The sequence below is a fragment of the Sceloporus occidentalis genome, unplaced genomic scaffold (assembly GCF_023333645.1).
Source record: "Sceloporus occidentalis isolate IW3139 unplaced genomic scaffold, rSceOcc1.0.p SCAF_4, whole genome shotgun sequence".
Classification (NCBI taxonomy): Eukaryota; Metazoa; Chordata; class Lepidosauria; order Squamata; family Phrynosomatidae; genus Sceloporus; species Sceloporus occidentalis.
Window position 1 is genome coordinate 92105460 of NW_028316984.1, and position 23271 is coordinate 92128730.

The following is a 23271-nucleotide window of genomic DNA, read 5'->3' on the forward strand; positions in this document are numbered from 1 at the left end:
ATCACTAGGCAAAGTACACTTTGCAACATGTTGAAACTTTTTGGCGGTAACCCCGCCCATCCCCTATAAAGCCTCCGTTCCCGCTCTTTTCCCCAGTTCCTTTTTTCCGCCGCGTTAGCTGCCACTAGGAACTTCGCTCTCTGTGTTAGAAAGGAATCACTGGAAATTGACCTCGGACCGTTTTTGACTCTTCTCTGCGACTAGCCCTTGATCTGATTTTGGCATTTAGACCCCGGAACGTGTTTGACCTCGCACCTGCTTCTCCCTCGGACTTGTCTTCTCGCTTGTTGCCGACCCGGACCGCCTGACCTCGCTCTTCGGATCATGCCATCAGTACCTTTTAAAAAGTGCTCCGTGTGTGGGGGTAAGATTCCTGGCCAGGACCCCCATTCCTCTTGCCTCCTGTGTTTGGGAGAGACCCACGTTCCGGCCTCTTGTGCCTTGTGTAAGTCTTTGACTCCTCAAGCGAGGAAAAATCGGGAGACGAGGTTGAAGGCTGCTATCTACACTAAAGTCTTCACCTCAGGGGCGATGTCTTCGGTGGGGGCTTCATCTTCGGCCGCGACTTCCCTACCGACCCTTGCCGAGTCTCCGACTCAGTCGCCACAGGTGGATCCGTTAACCCTCCCCGGGGATGGTCCGTCTGAACCACAGGGCCCGGCTGAACCCATCCCCAAAGCTTCCAAGAAAGATAAAAAGCATAAGAAGGTCCCTAAGGAGAGCCGGACCACCGAGAAGGACTCGAGCTCCCATAAGGGTTCTGCCTCGAGCTCCTCTGTCCCGAAGGCGCCCACTTCTACCACTCCGAAGTCGGGTTCCGCTTCGAGGCCTTCGTCTACTAAGACTTCGAAGTCTACGGGACCAACTAAACCTCCAACTGGGGCTCATGTGTCATCCAAGAGACCCCGATCTTCTTCTTTGGACGACGACCGTCAGCCGTCTAGACGTCTCTCCCTGGATCGAGGCCAGGAGGATACTCCACAGGCTCGCCCAGAAGACCGTTCTGACTCGGTACGCAGGCACTCGGATGCCGACCGTAGACCGTCGGAGGCCGACTCCCGACCATCAGACCCACGCCTGGCGGCCAAAAGAGCTAAGACTTCAACCTCCGGGTCGCACGTCACAGGCACCAGCCGTGGGGACCGTTCTCGTGATCTAGCCTCGGGGTCCCGACCCCTGTCTACCTTCCGGCATGCTCCCGAGGAAGCTGCTCAACTCCTCTCGGAACCGGCTTCCCCTGCGGGCTCCAGGGATGACCGTCGCTCTCCGACTCCAATGCCAACCCGCGTACGTCGAGCCGTCTCTCCATCCCCACCCAGGGACCCTCAGCCTGAGTACTACTACGATTCTGAAACAGGGAGGTACTACAGACTGGTCCCTCAAGAGGATGTGGAGTCCCTCCTCGAGCATCGGAGACCGAGACCAAGAGCTTCTTCCAGACCCTCCAGGGTGTCTGCATTTTCACCCCACCGAGTGGAGGCCGCTACCGACCCGGATATCGTGAACCTCGAGTCGGATGACGAAACGGCTTCCCAGGCCCGTTACCGCCCGAGACACGACTCAATTTCTTCCCGGGACGATGACTATCAGTCGGCCAACCAGGACTTTGCCCAACCGGGTGCGGTGTCCCCCTCCGACGATGTCCGAACCTTCGCGGAGCATGTCATCAAAATGGGCAACGCTCTGGACATCAAGATCTCCCAAGCTGAAGAGGAGGCCTCGGACCCGGTTGAGAGACGGATCCATGGAAGACTGCCCACCCCGCCGGCAATACCTCTTCTTCCCTCCTTGGAGAAGTTAGCCAGGCGTTCTTGGGAGGCCCCTGCATCCACGGCGTCCAACAACAGGAAGGTTGAGTCCCTCTATAGAATCTCTCCACCGACTCCGTCTTGGCTGTTTGGACACCCCAAGCAAAGCTCAGCCATTGTAGAAGGCTCGCAGCGTGCGTCCACCCCGAAAGCTTCCTTGATGCCATCCGACAAGGAAGCTAAGAAGATCGACGCCCTGGCCAAGAAGGCATATTTCTCCTCGGCGTTGGGCATGAGAGTGGCAAATTACAACGCGTGCATGGGTGCTTACATACAGTGGCTCATGGAAAAGGTGTCCCCTCTCATTCCGGACTTACCTGATGATTCCCAGGCTATCCTTTCGGAAGTCCGTGACGAGGCCCACTCAATTGGAGGATGGCTTATCACTTCGGCCAGACACGCCACGGACTGCTCTGCTAAGTCTATGGCGGCTGCCATAGCACTCCGCAGACACGCCTGGCTAAGGTCTTCGGACTTGAACCAGAATGCTCGCTCGACCATCGAAGACATGCCCTTCGACGAGGACGGCCTCTTCCATCGTGAGACGGACGAAAAGCTTAATTTTAAGTACAGGATGAGGACCGCTGCCAAGAAGCACGGTATGTCTTCTTCCCCCCAGTCGTCTTCTCGTAAGCGCTTCACTGCTGTACGCCAGTGGTATGGCCAGGGCCAGAGGCCCTACCAACAAGATAGGCCTTTCCAGCGCCAGGATCAGGGCAGGCAACGCTTCCCGTCCCAGTCTTCCTCCTCCTCGGGCCGTCGGTCGGGGCCCAAATACAAAAAGAATTACAGGAGGCAAGATTCGGACCCGGCTAAGAAGAGGAACTGATGGGACTTAGCGTACTCCGTCGCTTCTACTGCTCCTTTCTTTCTGGACAGACTGAGGCCCTTTTCTAACACCTGGGCCGCAATCACCACCAATTCTTGGGCCCTCACCATCGTCTGTAGGGGTTATGCCCTTGAATTTGAGGAGCTCCCACCAACTGGAGCTATTCTGTCCACTCCCCCCTCAGACACCCTTCTCGACGAAGTACGCACCCTTCTCGCCAAAGGCGCCATCTCCATTGTCGATTCCGTCGACGTCCCTAGATGCTTCTTCTCCCGTTATTTTACGGTCCCGAAACCTGATGGGGGAATCAGGCCCATATTGGACCTTAGACAGTTGAATGCTTACCTGTCTTATCGCCGTTTCCGGATGGTAACGCTTGCTTCTATTTTACCTTTGTTGCAGCAGGACCTGTGGTTTGCAACGATAGACTTAAAGGACGCTTACTTCCATGTCAGCATCCGGGAGTCCCACCGCAGATTTCTGGCGTTCGCCGTCGGGACGGACGTCTACAGATACAACGTCCTCCCCTTCGGCCTATCTACCGCTCCTCGCATCTTCACCAAGTGCATGGCGCCCGTGGTTGCTCACCTACATCGCCGCGGCATGAGAGTCTTCCCGTATCTCGACGACTGGCTCCTCGTGTCCCCCTCACGTCAAGAGCTACAACGACACACCTCAGAGACACTCGAGCTCTTACGGGACCTGGGCCTAGTGGTCAACCTCGAGAAATCTCAGTTGCTTCCCACAAGGCAGATAAAGTTCATCGGGTCCCTCCTCGATTCAAACAGTTGTATGGCCTTTCTGCCTCCGGACCGTTTCCAGGCCTTGGCCCGGGCCGTCAGCAGGTGCACCACCCGAAGGCGGGTTATGGCAAGGGACATTCAGGTGGCATTGGGTCACATGGCGTCGACAACATTTGTCACTCCGTGGTCAAGGCTCCGGGCTCGACCACTGCAGTCGTGGTTCCTGTCGGTCTTCGATCTGGAAAGAGACCCCCCTTCCCGCAGACTGACCGTGCCAAGACCAGTCATTCGCTCCCTCCGTTGGTGGCTCGACTGCCGGAACGTCTGCGCCGGCATGCCCTTTTCACCGCCCCAACCAGAGTTGGTGTTGACCACAGACGCATCGGAAGACGGCTGGGGTGCCCACGCCTTAGACCTATGGGCCAAAGGCATCTGGTCCCTGGACGAGAAGACACTCCACATCAACGCATTAGAGCTGTTGGCGGTGGAAAAGGCCTTAAGGGCTTTCGAGTCCTCACTGTCGGGAAAAGTTGTTCAGCTCAGAACAGACAACACCACGGTGATGTACTACCTGAACAAACAAGGTGGCACCAGGTCACGCACCCTCCTAGACATCACACTTCGGCTTTGGGACTGGTGCATAGCCCGGAACATCTTGCTCCAAGCGGTACACTTGCCAGGCACCCAGAACACTCAGGCGGACCTACTAAGCAGGTCCCCCTCGTCGTGCCACGAGTGGAGGCTCCACCCGGAGACTGTACACGACCTCTTTGCCCGATGGGGAACCCCACAAATAGACCTGTTTGCGACCGTGTACAACTCCCATTGTCCCCAGTTCTGCTCCCGGACGCCGGACGACGACTCCCTCGGGGATGCGTTCGGGTTCCGATGGTCGGGGATAGCACTCTACGCCTTTCCCCCCTTCCCGCTGATCACCAGGACAGTCTCGAAGATGGTTTCGGATTCAGCGGACGCGATCCTGATCACGCCTTGGTGGCCCGGGCAGCCCTGGTTTCCTTGCCTTCTTCACCTCTCTCGAGCCAACTTTCTCCGCCTCGAGCCCAGACCGGATCTCCTCACGGTTCAAGGAGGTCGCGTTCGACATCCGGACATCGAGACCCTTCCCCTGGTGGCGTGGAGAATCCATCCCTAGCCCGGCTACCGGCCTCGGTACGGAAAGTCATCTTGGCTGCCCGGAAACCGGCCACCCAAAAATCCTACAGACTCAAGTGGGACAGGTTTCTTCGGTTCCTGTCTGACAGACGCCTCTCCCTAGCCCAGGTGAATACGCCAGTGGTCCTGGAGTTCCTGATGTCCCTCATCGATGCGGGCCTCTCTACCACATCTGTTAAGTGCTATCTATCTGCTATTTGCTCGTCCTTCCAATTTGATGGGAAGCCCTCCTTTTTTAAAGACCCCCTTGTCAAGGGATTCCTGAGGGGCTGCAATAATTTATACCCCCAGGTGTCGGTCCCGACTCCGGCCTGGAGTCTCGAGACGGTGTTGGGGGCCTTGCAGTCTAAACCATTTGAACCTTTAGCCACCACTGACATTAGACTGTTAACCTGGAAAACAGTGTTTTTGGTGGCTATCACTTCTGCCCGCCGGGCGGGCGAACTTTGTGCCCTGCGTCGGGACCAACCCTTTCTTAGATTCCACTTGGACAAGGTAGTCCTCAGGACAGATATTTCCTTCTTACCCAAGGTTGTTTCCACTTTCCATATGTGCCAGGACATTGTTTTACCAACTCTGGCACCCAGCCCGACTACCGATACCGAGCGGGCCCTCCACTCCCTGGACGTGCGTAGGGCTTTAGCCTTTTACCTGGACAGAACTAGACACTCGAGCCGCTCGGAGAGACTGTTCCAGTGTTACTCGGGGCCGAAAAGAGGACTGCCCGTGTCGGCCCAGAGACTCTCTAAGTGGATTTCGAGTACTATTGCCCTATCTTATGAGCTTTTGGGCAAGCCCTTGCCGACCAGGATCCGCTCCCATGCCACAAGGGCATTAGCGGCCTCTTCTGCTTTCTTGTCTGGTATCCCTTTGGACGAGATTTGCAAGGCTGCCGTGTGGTCTCAGCCCCTAACATTTATTAAACACTACAGGTTGGACACTAGGGCCAAAAAGGACGCAGCTTTCGGGAGGGCTGTGTTGGTGTCAGGACTACATTGATTGTGTTCGCTGTTGACTGTGTTCCATACCGACAGCATTAATATGACTGTTCTCGAATGACTCAATGCTGGGGTTCGAGGTCCTTTTGGGCTTACCTTTACGAGGTGGGATTTCTTTACAAGTATATAAACAAACCATCAACTCTTATACTTGTTTCAGTTATCTTTATTGTCCATTACTTATTGGTTCACTGATTTCGATGACACTCCCACCTCCACTGACCTTAGCTTGCCAGTCTCAACCCATTTGTATGATTCGCAGAGACCACGAAGAAGAAGGACAGGTTGCTTACCTGTAACGGTATTTCTTCGAGTGGTCATCTGCGAATACATACAAATCCCGCCCATCCTCCCCTCAGTGTCCTGCTCTGATTGGCTCTTTTGTGTCGCCTGCACGGCGGAAAATTGCGGAACTGGGGAAAAGAGCGGGAACGGAGGCTTTATAGGGGATGGGCGGGGTTACCGCCAAAAAGTTTCAACATGTTGCAAAGTGTACTTTGCCTAGTGATTCCAGAAGTTTCCGAAGGCACTGCGCAGGCGCAGTACAACCCATTTGTATGTATTCGCAGATGACCACTCGAAGAAATACCGTTACAGGTAAGCAACCTGTCCTTTTCATTGCTCAAAGTTTACATTTGAGCTTCCTTTCCATCCAGGCTGCGTAGTGTCTTCAATCAGTGCCTTGTCTTTGAGAGTTTGGGGAAGAGAGAGAAACACCCCTCCATGCAAACAAATAATGCGTTGAGGAAGTCCCAGTGACAGTACAAAATACACAATTGGGCAATAACTTTTTTTAAAAGGAGCTACCAAAATGTCACAGTGCTCCAGGATGGCTGGTACAAAAAAAGAGTGAGGAGGAAAAGAAACCAAAACGTCCCCCAATTAGACCAGATACTGTTACTATTAGCATCACATTATCCCAAACCAGATTATTTTCTGGTGCATGGAAATATGACCAAATCTCTGTGGCATTGCAGCTGGAGAGGAGAGGCTATGTTGTCACAGGGGACAGGGTTGACTGGATTTGACCTGAATAACCTGGATTTAACATGTATAGAGCTTTCAAACTAATAGTTTGAATTGTGCCTGGAAATAGACCAGCAGCCAGTGGAGCTGTTGCAACCAGGTAGTTGTGTGCTCCCTGTACCCCCTTTTTTTGGGATGTAAAGCAGACTTCCTCAGGCATCCTGGTATTTCAGGGAACAGGGTTGTTTCTCGTGTGAATGTGGGTATCATAACTTTCTCTTTGCTGTACTAGTTACTTTGGGCTACGTTTGCTGCAATGGTCACAGCCCCATAAGCCAAGCTTGTCTTCACTTACTAGCATTGTGCCTCTTCTTTGGCCATTACAGCTTGGTCACTCACTTTGCATACTAAAAATGCAATAGACACAAATGATAAAATAATTTGTGGGGATCTGTAGTGTACATCTGTGTATTATTTGAACTTGAAAGTGAGCATCAAAGGACAGATAACTCAATTTCCTGCCAGAGGCTCTTTTGATGTAACCAGATATTTTTTGTCTTATTACTCTAATGGAATTGATGTAAGGTAGGGGGCATGTGCATTTCAACTTGCAACAGAAGCAACTGGGGTCCTTGATGAAGAGAAGACAGAAACAAAGCACATATTATTCTCCTACAGCAGTTTTTTTTTAAAAAGCCATCTGAAATCTATTTGCAAAGGAGATATTTGCCTGTGTGGTCTATTTTGAGGTCCTGAGATTTATATATTTGCATACACCTCATTAAAACCATATTTCCTGCATTGCTTTGTATTCTGTACTCTTCTTTCCTCCCACTCTCAATTAAATTGTGCCTATTTAGCCATACAGTGGCTGAGTATAATGACGTCAGAACATGGATAAATAGCCCATCTGAAAATCATGATATTTGTTCCTTAAAGTGTTGGGCAGGGTCCAAAAGCATGCCAAGGGGAATAGGACCTGGGAGGTAGTCTGAGTTATAGGTGGTAATGAGAATAGTACTGATCTGGGATATTCTGTTTTAGAGTGGGAGTCTGGATTAAACTGCCAACCAATTCCATGCTTCTACAGAGAGAACACTATATGCTGTTGGAGAGGTAAACTTGTTCTTGGGCTGTTGTATCTCAGAATGGAGAAGGAAGAAGCACAGTCAATTGCTTTCTTATAGAAAAAAAGTTCCTTACACTCAAAAAAAAATAGTCTACCAAGCAAAATGCTGGGACAGGTTTCCATCCTTCCCACTCCTCATCACCATTTCTAACTTGTTTTGAATCTCCAGGAAGTTCCCTTCATATGGAGGACCACACAATCTTATAATCTATTGTCTGATCTGTTCATTGTGTGAACTAGGCTTGAATGGCTGTGGGCTTCTCAGTCCATAGTGTAGGGATCAGGGCCCTTCTCTTCTGCTGTGTAACATGGGGCCCTTGTGCTGCTCTCTTTTCTGGATTTTCAAGAGCCCATGTAGCATATCTGGTCTCTGTAGTTCTTGCATTGAGGGATTTGCACCACATCTTGCCCCAGTTCACTTGTATGACTGAGGGGCTGAACTCAGCTCCAGAATAGTGTTCAATGTGTATGTGTTGTTATCCCCCCCCCCCCCCCCGATTTTACTGGTGCTAGGTGTCTGGGGACAAATTAGCATTTTCCAGAGATCTTTCAGAAACTTTGGTTTGATGGTCTAGCTAGGAAAATAGATAGTTGACATGAACTACAGGGTCTTACAGGACCTCGGGATTTCTTTGGGTAAGCTCTACATTTTAGAATTCTCATGGTATGTCTATCAGTTACATAAGTACTTTAAGCCTTCAAGACATTTGATAATAAGAGAAATCGGCTTGCAATCTCTAATAGTCATGTTTGCAGCAGCAGCTGGTGAAAGATGCAAATATCACAGACAGTGATGTAAAGTGGTGTATTTTGCCTATTATGGCTGTTCCAATGAAAGGTGGTTTACATGCAAAACCATGTAAAAGGTAAATGTAAAGTTACCCCCTTGACAAGGTTGTCAAGTCATGTCTGACTGTAGAGGGTAGTGCTCATCTCTGTTACTAAGCCAAAAAGACAGTGTTGCTAAAAATGATCCCATGGTTATGTTGCCAGCATGACTGCACAGAACTCTGTTACCTTCCCACCAAAATGGTACCTATTTATCTACTTGTACTTTTACATGGTTTTGAAATGCTAGGTTGGCAGAAGTTGGAACTAGTGATGTGCCTGGGCCTTGAATTTCCAACCTGCCAGTCTTGCAATCGTCAGAGTCAATGCTGAGTCAACCACTGAGCCACTGTGTTTCTTAGGCCACGTAATAATACATTAATTCTATGATCACTGCAAACACATGGATTTATTTTTACATTGTAGGAGGCATCAGTATTTCTGCATATCTGCATACACTGAAGTAAATTTGAATTTTTTTTCTTATACAATACTATAGGATACAGTGTTGCCACTTTTTAAAAGTTTATATCAATTCCTGTCCTCAGAACTAGAAATCCTTGAATGGCATGCTGGACCTTTTGCAATTCAGTATAGCTATATTTATCTTAATTTTGGCCAGTTCTTATGTTGCTAAATGAAGTGTCCTTTGTACATGCTTTTAACTGTTTAATTGCAAAAATCGTGCTTGGCATTCTGGTTGATCATCTGCCTGTTCTGCATATTGGGAACCGAAAGGGGGCAATGATAAAGTAAGGATAATTAGATGATGAGGATATTACAACAAAAAAGTCTGTTCAAGGATGGTTCACAACCTGGTTGTATACTATAATAAATTAGTAATGGCACAGCAATTTCTGTGAAAAATGAGAGAGAGAGACAGTGACAGATACACACGCAGGAAAAAGGTTCAGCCTGGGTCCCATTGTCCAGGATGGGCCTAAACATAGTCCTTGGGCCTGAAAAAATTAAGGAAAATTGTGCTCGGCTACTATCAGACTATTTTCCTCAGTCAAATGGCCAGTCAATAGCAGAGATGTTAATTCAAATCATATGAATCCCAGTTATTCTAACACAGCTTTCCCATGTATTCAGTTTGTTTCAAATGTTTGCATGTGAAGGGATTGTTCAGATATTGGAATGATTAAACACAGCAAAATGCTTACTGTTGTGATGTGTGATCACAGGCTTATCTGGTTAGATTTAAGATACCTACATAGAGAACTTGGAAAATTACTTTTAAGAGGAATGAAAATAATGACATGCAGAAGTACACATTTGAGTCAAGGTAGGTTGATGTTGCCAAGTATCATCCTGCCATGGCTCAGTTATGGATGACTTCAACATACCCTTATTTTCATTTTTCTTAACCTTTTCAGATCTACTCTTGCTGCCTTTCCACAGTGGCTCACATTTCCCCAAATTTCCTTCATGCTTATGTCACTTCAACTTCCATGTGTTTCATACTGATACAGGATATGCACTATATCCAACCCCTCAATCTCTTAAGGTCCTGGTTTGTTGGAACCTATTACTGTACTGACAATTGTTAGTGATGCTGCCTTTGGCAAGATCATTAGTTCATGTTTCACTCATAGGTCTCTCCATTTGCTTTTATTCATATCATGATTGTTAGAGATTGTGCATACAAGTGCTTTGTTGGTTAAGCTCCCAATCACTTGAGTTATTCTAAAAGTGGTTTTTAAAAAATCTATTAAGGTTTCAGTTAAAATATTGGAGCAACTACTTGTGAATAAGGAAACAAAATCCCCAAACAATCTAGGCACTCCTACCTGACTGCGTGTTCCTCCTGGTATTTGTATGCCAACGTTTACTTTTGCTAGGTAAATATTATCTTTGAGGGCTGTTTTGGAGACCCATAGAGCTGGGGAAATAAAGAGCATTAAACAATGCCATATACCTGTCAAGAAACCTGTCAAGGGACTCCATTGTGGTGATGGGCTTCATGGTTCTTTGACAAAGCCTTCTTCTCCTTAGTTGCTAAGGTGCCCAGAACAACTTGCCCTTGGCTTGCTGGGGCAGACTATGATTTTTTCCATTCTTGCATTGAGAGAAGTGCTAAAAATGAAGGCCACGACAATAGGATACTATATGAAGAAATACTGTTGTAATTAATTTTCAACACTGTTGTTGTTTTGTGCCTTTATGTCATTAATGGCTTATGGTGACCCTAAGGTGAACCTATCATGGGGTTTTCTTGGCAATATTTCTTCAGAGGAGGTTTGCCCTTGCCATCCACTGAGGCTGAAGTGAGGGGAAAGAGGAATGTCAGCATTAAAACAAAATAAATCAAATGCTTAACTACTCTACTATTGTTAAAGCACCTTAGCATTTTGGCTGTGCACTCCTCACTCGCATTGTCTATCTCTGCAGGGCTCTGCAGTGCTGTTAGCACCTACTACTGCACAAAATGCTAAAGAAATACTCAGAGTCACCAAGTTCTATTTACAGAACTTTACTACTAAGTATATACAGCACTATATAAATGACAAACAACCACTACTCAATAATAACCCACTACTCAATACCCTCCACTATCCACTGGTCATGCCCATATTTATGCACACTGTCCATGGCATGATGCCTGCAATTGTCCCTTGCATCAGCCTGTTGTGTCATCCTGGGCATGTCCCCCAAGCAGTGTGACAATGACATTCCATCATAGTGCAACCTTGCCAGATGTTGCATCATCCCAGGTGCTTCAGCCAGCTGTCATATTGTGTCCTGTGAAATTCTTAATATAATGGTGTACTGTATATGCATACACACACTGACACTTTTTGACTTTAACTCCTGCATTATAATAATGAAGAAGGCTCAGAGGAAGTGCTGTTCTGAAATGCTGCATGAGTCTCTGGCATGTGATAGTGGTGGGTGGGGGAGATGGAGGAGGAAGAATACAAGGGAGGTGGATGGAGGGAGGGAAACCGAGGATGTTGTAAGAAGGAGTTTGGATGTAGACCTGGGAATATGCAGGTAAGATCAAATAAAAAAGAACTAGAAAGGCTCAGTAGTTCCATCGACTTTCTTCCTTTTTAGAAGAGCCCTGAATAGGGTGGTGAAAGTGCAGGCCACATTAAATGTTTGACCCCTTTTGTTCAATGCCCTGCATAGCATGTTTGCCCCCCCCCATCTCCCAAAGAGCGAAAAACTGACAATCAATTTTCCTGTCAGGATCCCCCCTCTCCTCCTGAAATACCCAGAATTCACAACTAGAAGACTTTCGATCACTTTCAGGTGCTGTTTTCAATCTATTTTCAGTGAAAAGTGGGTGTTATTGGGTGTTGTGGGTGTAGTAAGCCAGTGAAACAAAGACTGGACTCCATTCTTACTGTAGTTACCCACCTCTTGTTATGATATAAATCCAGAGCGGCCGTAGCAGAACAGATGCTTGTATGCAAAGGCCCTGGGCTCAATCCTACCATTTCTAAATAGGAAAGACTCCAGGTGCCCAATTTCATTACGCGTTTATAGTGCTATAATTCCACTTTAACTGCTGTGGCTTCATCCTATGGAATCTGTTGTTTGGCCAGAGGTATAGTGGTTTGAGTGTAGGCTACAACTCTATAAAGGTCAGCCATGAAACTCACTGGGTGACCTTGAGCAAGTTGTGTGCTCTCAGCCTCAGGGGAAGGCAAAGGCATACCCACGCTGAACAAATCTTGCAATTTTTTAAAAAAAATCCCATGATAGGGTAGCGTTAGGGTCTCCTTAAGGCAGAAATGACTTGAAGGCACACAACAACAACAGTAACAACAACAACAAAAACAACGGAAGCACAAAATTCTAAATGCCATTCTCTCAACTGCCAATCCCAGGATGGCATCAAAGTGGAATCAGAATACTATAATTCTGTAATGTGAATGGGCTCCAGGTCAGAAACTATGCTGCCAATCAGTGCATATCATGCACAGCCAAGTAGACTAGCAGTCTGCCTCTCTGAAAGCCAGTTTCTTATGTTGTCATTCATGAGCACAGTTTGGTAGGAAGGTGATTTGATTTCTATCATTGTTGCTTTGCCAAAATCCAAGTTGGGTGGGATCTGATTTGCCTAAATGTTCAAGAAAACATTTGTGATCAGGTCATCCCTAAAAAGGAATGGAGTTCTGGGATGGGAAGTAGCATATACGCCTCTCCTGTGCACACCTGCCTGTGTTTTGTTACTGAAGCTGTGTTAAAAGGTTAATCCTTCCAAAAGCCTTATAATACTCTGAAAGGGTGAGGTTGAGAGAGCAGCCGACCCAGCAAGAGTGAGTGAGTACATGAATGTGTTGTTTGGAATCCCTAACCTTCCTGCTTTAAATTCAACAAACATGTCAATGACGTTTTGAAATCCATCTTTATGAAAGGTTATGAAAAGCTATTGAAATACTGTATTCTCTGCAACCTGCATTTTGTCCCTCTTTCTTTGCCTTGTACCTTCCATCTACATGCAGAAAGGCCAGGAAAAGATTAAAATGATCCTTTTGAACATGGCTTTGAAACATGATTTTGAGTCACCCAGGGAACATTGGCCTTAATGGGTTAGTGTTTTCCATCTCCTCCCATCCCAGCTCGTTCAGCTTGTGGTGACTCACAATGGATGGATATTGTGAATGTTTTCATTTGACAGGGAAATTCTCTGTAAACCAGATTAACTGTGATGGTTAGTTTATGGAGTGGGAAACAGAAAATATTTCCCTTTCTCCTAGAGCAACACCAGGGTACTACCTTTACACTCTTCTTAACTTAAACTTTTAAAAAGGTTTTGAAGGCTTAGGAGAAAAAGAGGGCAGGTTGGCGCCTTGTAATTCTGGAACGGAATTTGAAGAACATTTGAATTTGATTTAGATCTCCTTGAAACTTTCCATGGTTTGTCTCTGTAATTTTTGGTCACCTAGGGGCTGGACAGATGGTGGGAAAGGGGCAGACAGAGGCTGCCCCTTTATCCCCCACATTGTTGCCTTGGTGACCGCATGTCGCAGCAACGATGTGCTCAGGAAAAGAAGCTGCGAAATGGGGCTTCTTTTTCTGTCACTGCCAAGGTGCCATTAGCGCCCTGGATTGGTGCAGTAATGTCCGTTGTGGGCACAGTGCACAATGCACATCATCGGCCGGGTGCCATCTAAAGGGGTGTGTCCCAAAATGGTGCCAGGAGAGCAAGGTAGAGCTCGGGAGCATGAGGACGCTCTGCTCTCCCTAGCCCTTAAATTGGCCCCAGGATGGCGCTTTTTGCCCATCTGTATCTAGCCCTAGTTAAAACTAAACCTAATAAAAGCCTTTTTAAAGATTGTATTGTCCCTTTCACCTTTATGTCTTCCCTGTTAACAACATTTAGCCTGCCAAAAACAGCTATCTCTTTTTCTGCTTATGGAACTTGATAATGCACAATACACATTGGGAGCACTGCATAAATGCCCACCCCATTGACTCTTTATAACTTCAATTGGGTGATATGTACAAGAGGTCTTGGGTGTCTCCTCCTCCTCCTCCTCATCTTCTTGCTCATTCTTTCTCCCAGTATAAAGGACTATTTTAGTGCTGTTTGGAGACTGCCAGGGTAAACCTCTGGCTTGTTCCACTGACTGCTCACCTCTAAAATTGTGGCAGCATGAGTACAGCCTGCTACCTTGTGTGCTAATCCTCTTCTGTTGAGCATAACTATTAAGGCTTCACACAGGTCTTTCCTGTTTTCTTTAAAAAGGATTTTTAGAAGTAAAGTTAATGGGCTTGAAAGAGGAACAAAAGGCCCAGTAATTCCTCTGCCCAATTGTGGGTAAACTTATAAATCTGTCATATTCTGATTTCTACCACTGGCACCTTTTTGAATACCATGTGTTTCTGCCTGCTGCTTCACTTCTTCATGAATTATGATATTCCTTTCCCTCTCTATTGGCATTTGTGTGTAACATGGAAAAATCTCTTCCATTTTTGTAAAAAAAAAAAAAAAAAGGGGGGGGGGAGAGATCTGTGATCCTATTTGGCTGCCGTGAAATTTTGCTACACGCAATTTATGATCTAACATTCTTAGACATAAAGATAAACAAGTTTAGGGGATTATTACATACACATTAATGTGTTTTTCTACAAAAGATTAAGATTTCAGCCCTTCAGGAGTGGCAAAGAGTAGGTATCTGTACTCTAGCTCATGCAATACTTTTTCAGAGAGGTTATCTCTTCCAAAGGATGAGGAACTATCCCTGGTCTCCACCATTTAGCTATTTCAATCAAAAATATTTTTAGCTTTGTGTTGTTACTTAGCAACTGAAGCCAGGTTCTGTTGGCAAGAATGCTGAATACCAACCTTTGTCTTCCAGTATGTAAATGACATGAAAGATTCATGGACAAAGTTTTATGTTGACAATTTCCTTATAGAATCTTGCAAAATAAAATTTGGCAAAGTATGCATGTAAGTAGTTACCTAAAGCGAAGACAGGAATTATGTAGTCCTCCAGAAGTTGTAAAACTGCAAGTCCCAGCCCCTTTCACCATTATTTATGCTGGTTAGAGCTGCTGGAAATTACAGTTCCACCGGGGGGGGGGGGGGGGCTACACAATATGCCACTAGCCTTAAAGTGTAACATAATCTTTTGCCAATCTACTCAGCAGTATATTTCATTGAATTCAGTGGTTCTTATCCCTGATTAAGTGTTCCGTGGCCTTCATCCTGGAAAGACGTGACCAGTGGGGTCCCACAGGGCTCTGTTCTGGGCCCAGTGCTATTCAATATCTTTATCAATGACTTGGATGACAGAACTGAGGGCATACCTATCAAATTTGCAGATGACACCAAATTAGGAGAAAGCTAATACTCCAGAGGACAGGATCAAAATTCAAAATGACCTTAATATATTAGAAAGCTGGGCCAAAGCTAATAAAATGAATTTCAACACGGATAAATGTAAGGTACTGCACTTAGGGCGGAAAACTGAAATGAACAGATATAGGATGGGTGACACCTGGCTAAACGAGACTACATGTGAAAGGGATTTGGGAGTCCAAAGTAGACCACAAGTTGAACATGAGTTAACAGTGCGATGCGGCAGCTAACAAGGCCAATGCGATTTTAGGCTGCATCAATAGACATATAGTGTCTAGATCAAGAGAAGTACTAGTGCCACTCTATTCTGCTCTAGTCAGGCCCCACCTGGAATATTGTGTCCAGTTCCACCACAATTCAAAAAGGACATTGCAAAACTGGGACATATCCAAAGGAGTGCGACTAAAGTGGTCTGGAAACCATGTCCTATGAGGAACGACTTAGGGAGCTGTGGATGTTTAGCCTGGAGAAGAGAAGGTTAAGGGGTGATATGATTAAATACTTGAAGCGAAGTCATATTGAGTAGGGAGCTAACTTGTTTTTTGCTGCTCCAAAGTCTAGGACCTGGAGTAATGGATGCAAGCTGCAGGAAAAGAGATTCCACCTCAACATTAGGAGGAACTTCCTGACAGTAAGGACTGTTCGACAGTGGAACACACTTCCTCAGAGTGTAGTGGAGTCTCCTTCTTTGGAGGTCTTTAAGCAGAGGCTGGATAGCCATCTGTTGGGGATGCTTTGATATAGATTTCCTGCATGGCAGGGGGTTGGACTGGATGGCCCTTGCAGTCTCTTCCAACTCCATGATTCTATGATGTATATTGCTGTGCCCTGATTGCTTTATGGAAAGAAATACTCCTGTTCTTGACTTTTAAAGCTCTGCATGGGCTGGCCCCTCCGTATTTATCTAACGTTCTTTCTCCTCACCTTCCCACTTGTGCCTTCCGTTCTGGTAATCAAGGTCTACTGTCTCAGCCTAGGATTTTCACTGCCCTGTCCCAGATTCATTCCTTTTCACTTGCTGCCCTTCACTCCTGGAATCTCCTTCCCCCATGAACGCGGCTCATCACTTATTTAACCAGTTTCAAAAATGAGTTGAAGACAATCCTGTTTAGAGAAGCGTTCCCAGGCATTGCGTGATTATTATTTGTCATTTGACATTTTTAATTTGTTGCCTGCTTTACTATATTTAACCCTTTCCTGTATTGTTATGTATTATGCTATTATTTCTTAGATTGTATGCCATGGGCAGGTTTACTTTATTTTATTGTTTCTATGTACAGCACTGTGTAAATCTATAGTGCTATATAAATAAAGCATAATAATAACACTAATAATAAACCACTTAGGGAGTGCTTCAATGCACTGATAAGTGGTATAGAAATGTATTTGCTATTGCTAATAATAATAATAATAATAATAATAATAATAATATAGCTTCCAACAAATCATATTAGGATCTAGAACTGGCAAATGCTTCAGGAACTGAACTCAAGTTTTCTGGAATCTGAACAAATGGTGCCTTAAGCCTAACAATTGAAGTCTAGTGTATTGAGGCAGTACATGGCTCACCCCTATCCCATTTGATTTTGTGTTTGTTTTGTCTTAACAACAATGGATCTTTTTCCATTGGCAACACGAAGTTGTTATTATAGAACTGGGTTTCACAAAAGTATTGAACAATCATAACTACTGGTCCATGTGTGTAAGGAGAGAAATGGGGAAAGGCCTCTACCCTTAAGGGCCAAAGACACTCATTTCTCTTGTTTGAGGAGTGCAGTCATCTCTGCTTTCTTATGAAATGATGGCTGTTTGAAGAAACTGCAAATTTATCTCATTGCCAGGGGTGGGCAGAATCTGGGGATCCAGGGACTGATTTCCCACTAGCTGCTCCCACCTATTTTAAAAACATAACTGAAAACAACAAAAAAATGGCCAGAAGTCACCTGCTGCTTTTTTGCTATTAAAAGAAGGTTAGAAGAAGAAGAAGACTTGCTGCTGTGGGGAGGGGGGGGGGGGAGGATAGCAATTCTCTCTCTCTCTTGGCCAAAAAATGGTGGTGGGGTAGAGGAGAGTCCAGGTGTGGGGCAACAAAGGCACGGAGGTGGGCACATGATTCTCATCTTTTGTTCTAAGTTCTTTTTCTGACCTTTTTTTCCCTTTCAATGATAGAAACGGGGGGTTTCCAGTACTTTGTTTCATGGTCCAGTAGGGATGGGTGGAATCTTTCATTCAGGATTTTGAGGGGACAAGTAATTCACTTCATTTTTTCTTTTTTCAAAACACTGTTATCTTTGCAGCTAGATGCATTCCAGCCCCACTGAGGAAAAAGTTGTGAAGCAATGGAAAGACCTAAGCAAAATGTACTCTTTGAAGCAGCCACTCAAAAAGACAAGGAAGAGGATGGAACCATCTCTGGTCCCTCGTCACCTCCTGTGTTCTTGAACAATATGGAAGACCTGCATGTGGAGATGCTGGAGAAGGCCCGGGAGCTCTTCCGGCTCTGTGACAAGGAGGAGAAGGGCTTCATTACCAAAGCTGACATGCAAGTAAGTGGTGGAGCTGCTTCTGCCTCCTTCCCTTCAGAGGCAAAACTCTAGTTTAGATTAGTTTAAATAGCAAAACTCTTTAGCTATATATCCATAAGCTCTATTCTGAGTGTTCAGTGTGTGAGCTACACCTGATTCATAAAGTACTTGAATAAAGGATGATCATTTATGCTACACACATTTCCTTTCCCCAGCTGTGGAGTTGTCCTTGTTTCTTCTACATAACCCTCATTCTTGGCTGACTTAAACAGTACTGAAAACCTCCTTAGCATCACACTTGAGACCCCACCATAAAACTTTGCTCCAACAACCTCCTTGTAAAGCAATATATCCATAAGCTCTATTCTGCCTTGACTAAATCTGAAAAACAACAAAGGGGTTCTGTGACATTTTAAAGACTTAACAGGTTTGCTATGGCATGAGCCTTTGTGATCTGCAGCCTACTTCATCATAGTCATGAAATTCCTGACCCTATGCAGAAGACAAATGGAAACATATCTGATGTTAGAAATGCCAGTATTTTAAAACCATTAGCCTCCCAAAATGCTTTCTTAAGTGACTTTAAAGTGGTCATTCTGGAAAAAAGGAAAAGATTCTGGTCTCAAGGAGACTAGAACTTTAAACGATTGAACTGCAATTCATCAGGAGGTTCAGGTGTATTTCATGTAGCCTAAACTGAGACAAAAGTTTCATTTAAATCACCCTGTGTACATTAACTGACTTGCCCAATGCCATAACATTCATGTTAGCAGCAACAACTATTTTGTCTATGGCTACTGCTGGTAGCATAATTGACACTGTCTTTATGTTGTACATTTCATTTCTCCCTGCCCTTTCTGAGTCTAAGTCTCCTGCCCCAACCATATCTGTATATATACTTGCAACTCAGAAGAATACCCCTCCTTTCTGATATGGTATACAGGTACCATGTTGTATGTAACAATCATGTAGAAATAAGGCAAGAAAAGGTATGTTGTGGAGATACTCTATTATCTTTGTGCCTTCAGCTGCATAATGTTTGCATGTCAGGTGATAGTGAAAGGCACAGAATTAAAACCAGTTAAAAGGAGGCTGTTTGACTTGTGGCCAGCTTGAGCGGTGTTGCAACCAGGGGACAGTACTCTGTTATGGCAGAACAAATAGCTTGACACTTGCAAATTGGCTTCTGCCAGTTTCCCATTAGTTATGTACCATTAAAGTCATTTAAGGATTAATTCAACCATGCTAAATGCTAATTATAGAACTAGGTAGGTGGAGGTTTCACTTTTGCTTTTAAAAGAAAACAAAAAGAAAATTACTGCTGTGGGCATCCTTTTTCTGACAAGGATTTCTTCCTTCCTTCCATATTTCTGTTTGGGCTTAGTTGACAGGCACTATGCAGGTTTGTTGGATTTTCCAGTTTGAACTGTTGAACTGTTCCCAGCAGATTCCCAATTGACAATATTTATAAAAGTGGAGGAAGCTGGGAAAATGGGATAAGCAAAGTTTTTCATGACCTGGTCATTTAAGCATGAACCAAAAATCCTAGATTTGAACTTCCTTTCCTTTTTTTTTCTTTTCCCCCCACAGCGGCTACAGAGTGAACTGCCCCTCACCACTGAACAGCTAGAGGCTGTTTTTGATAGCCTAGAGCAAGATAATAATGGTTATCTCACCCCAGTTGAATTCAGCATGGGACTAGGTAAGAGACATAAGAGAGTCCTGGTGATCAATGAGAATATTTCAAACAGTGATGTTGTAAACTATCACCTTATTTATTCAGACCAGGGATAGAAAACATAAGTTATTCAGTTGCAAGTTCCATCAACCCCAGCCAATGCTAGCCAAAGTGAAGCAATGTAGGGAATTGCAATCCAGTAGTATCCAGAGGATCTCATGGTCTCCATCCCTAACGCAGGCAAAAAGCATACAGAATAGAAGCATTTTCATCCTAGGGTGACATTCAACCCACCTTAGGCAGTCACAGTACTGAAAGTGTGCATAATTCATGTATCTGCTCAGTAGGAGTGAAGATGGATACCAAATATTTGAGTTGGCAAAATTTTGTTGTTGGGAGGTTGTTGTTTTTGCTTGATACAAAGTAAACACTTCTGTCTTTGCCCCACATTTTTGAGTCATCTTCACAATGATAGTTCTGAGCAAGGTGAATTCCTATGTAAACCCACCAGATTTCATGTTTGCAGAGCATGTTTGGTGAATGTGCCTACCTCTTGCCAGTGAGTAGTTGAGATGGGATTATTTTATGTAGTGATGTTACTCTGCCAAGAAGGGCATCTTCTAAGAGTAAGGCATCCAGTTTTGCAATACCCAGGCAGACCCTGTAGCTATAACAAAGAGGGCAAGCTATAGTCTACATTGTTTTGTCAAGTATGAACTGCATGGAGGAGAGGATAGCCTTCCTGTAAAACCTTGGAGACTCAAGTATTTCTGTGGCCTTGTGCTGTGTAAAAGAAGCCAAGTTCCTTTTTCTTAAGAAAACAGCTTAAGTCAACAGTTTCACAAATCTGATGGGAAGAGAGTTGATCAAAGCTATCAGAATAAGGCAATTGGGCAAGAAAGTAATGAGAAGTTCTTATTTGAACTGGAACAATGCAGTGTTTTGTACAAACTGTGAATGTCTTAGTGTTCTAAGGCTAAGCAGGCGACTAGGGACTTGACCCAGAGACATGACAAGGAGCCAGGAAAGACAATATATAACTCTGCCAAGTGGTTAACTTGTAAGACCCTTAAGGGAATAAGCCAAAGATGAAAGGATTTTTTTAAAAATCCTGTTTTTTAAAAAATCAAGGTTTTTCTTTCACTTAATCTCCACATGGCAAACTGATTACAAATGAGGAAGACATCTTGTCAGATTACACTGATTGGGATGAGAAGGGACAAGGGGACTCAGGCCTGTGTTTTAATAATAATAATAATAACAAATTATTTCTAGCCCGCCCAATCACGAAGAATCCAGGCAAGTTACAACAATAAAGAAAATACATAGCAAATGATAGTTACTATAAAAATAACATAACAAATCACAATAACAATAAATAGCAAAAAAGCATAGTAATTCATAACAACAATAAAAATAACAATGAAAAATGCATAGCAATTAACATAGCAAAATAGGTACAATAAAAATTGTTAAAAGTTTTGTCTTTTAACACGAGGAGGACATGCAAACAAATTCAAGAGTTGGGGCGAGGTATTTTATTTATTTATTTATTTATTAAAAATGGCTTCTGAGCTACTAGGGACAGTTGCCTGAGCCCTGTAATCATAGAATCATAGAGCTGGAAGAGACCATGAGGGCTATCCAGCCCAACACCCTGCCATGCAGGAAATCACAATAAAAGCACCCCCAACAGATCGCCATCCAGCTTCTGTTTAAAGACCTTCAAAGGAGACTCCACCTCTCTCTGAGGGAGTGTGTTCCACTGTCAAACAGCTCTTACTGTCAGGAAGTTCCTGATAATGTTGAAGTGGTATCTTTTTTCCTGCAGCTTGCATCCATTGTTGCGTGTCCTATTCCTTGGAGCAGCAGAAAAGAAGCTTGCTGCATCCTCAATATGACACCCCTTCAAATATTTATATAGGGCTATCATATCACCTCTTAACCATCTCTTCTTCAGGCTGAATGTAACCAGTTTCCTAAGTCTTTCCTCCTAAGGCATGGTTTCCAGACCCTTCACCAATCATACAGTATGAGACAGCATCCAGTCAGTCCAGGAAGTATTTCTGATCCACAGTGTCTGTTTGGGATTGTAGGCAAAAGAATTAACTCTGTTCCACTCAGATTTCACTGTAAAACCTTGAAGACTCAAGGAGGCCTCTGGCAATGGGCATGGGTTAACTAAAATTGGAAGAGATAATTGGAGATGCTGGTTGGAAATTTCAATAATATCCTTCTACTCCACCCACGCCTCCCACCCCCCACCCCGCCTCAGGTATTTTAACACTGATACACACCACATCTGGGAATTAGAGAGCTTTGGTTCCATATGAGAAGATGCAGCTGGCTTCTAAGCAACCTTCAGTGCTTGCATCACTCCTTTTATATAGCTATAGCCACAAAGGAGCCTGGAGCAGAGCAAGAAATTATCTTATTTCTATCCCAACTCTGTGCTGCAATCTGATCTTGTACTCATTTATTTCTGTCACCCTCACAGGGAAGTTCATTGGAATTGAGCAGTACCAAAGCTCTGAAATCACCAGGCATGAAGAGACATTTGAATCTGGCTGGTCAGATGACTTGGACCAGACTGATGAGGAGGAAAAAAGATTTTTCTCCCTTTTGGAGCAACTTGAAGCATCTCAGGTCTTTGAAGAGTAAGTTGGAACTTTCTAGTCTGTTCTTCTTTCCTCTTAACTTACCTTATCAAAATGTTTATATCCTGACCTATATTTAAAAATATTAAGGCAGAGTTTAATAAAATGAGTTTCTAATAGTGTAAATAATTTAAGCAGGCTAAAGACATAGTAAATATTTTAGCAAGTCAAAAGAAGACAAAAATAACGTAAAACAGTTTAATACCATGTACATGTGTGGATTTTTAGAAAATCAATAAAACCCTGGTTACTTTAGGGAAAAAAAAGTTGTGTGTTTACTTGGTGCTGGAATAACAGCAGCATCGATACCAGTTAGGCCTTAAAGGAAGGAATATTTCACAATGTTGGTGTGTGTGTGTGTGTGTGTGTGTGTGTGTGTGTGTAAAGTGCCACAGAAGAGAAAGCCCTCGCCCATGTCTTCCTAGTTTATTTCTCCAACTGACGGGACACAGAGGCAGTCCCATCCAACACCTCTTACAGCTTGGCAGGTGTGTGCAGAGAGAGAGATTCCTTCAAATATCAAGGTCCCAGACATTTAGGGATTTGAAATAATCACCTGCACTTTGAAGTATGTTGATAGCCAGTGCAGTTTATTTAAAACAACTATTGTATGGTTTTGTGTAGCATTCCAGTTAGCAATTCAGCTGTTGCATTTTGCACTAGCTGCAGCTTCTGAAGCATCTTCAATAGCAACTCACCATAGATTGCATTGCTGTAGTCTACTTGGGACGTTACCAGTGCATGGACTACTGTGGCTAAGCTGTCCCTGTCCAGGAAGAGCTGTAGCTGAGGGACAAATAAAAGCTGGCCTCAAGCACTCTGAGCGTCAGAGTCCACCTGGGATTCCAGTGGCAAAGATGGATCTGAGAGCAGTCCCATGTTATGCACCTTTTCTCTCAGAAGGAGTACAGTCTCATCCAGGACAGGTTGCTTACCCAATTCTTGGACCCAAGAACCACCAATGCACAGAGCTTCTTCAAGGACAATGGTACTCATTGTAACTGTCTTTAGGGACCTAATGTTCAAAAGCATTGCTAGAGCATTTTGTATTATGGCCTCTTGGTTAAAATTTTTGAATGATATTTCTAGAGTCTGTCCCACATCTGTTGCTCTGGAT

The 23271-nt window shown here is 44.7% G+C and overlaps 1 protein-coding gene across 5 annotated transcripts in view; it reads left to right on the forward strand.

The window, feature by feature from the left end:
• LOC149314346 (EF-hand calcium-binding domain-containing protein 4A-like) overlaps positions 1–23271 on the forward strand; it is a 77872-nt gene that overhangs the window by 11879 nt on the left and 42722 nt on the right. For all 5 annotated transcript variants that reach the window (XR_016280915.1, XR_016280916.1, XM_089520907.1 and 2 more), the window contains exons 3-5: positions 17592–17840; positions 19410–19521; positions 21995–22154. Coding sequence is in view for 3 of the 5 variants with exons in the window: in XM_089520907.1 (XP_089377033.1) it covers positions 17634–17840; positions 19410–19521; positions 21995–22154 (479 nt within the window). In the remaining 2 variants the exon portion in view is untranslated. The remainder of the gene's footprint in view (positions 1–17591; positions 17841–19409; positions 19522–21994; positions 22155–23271) is intronic.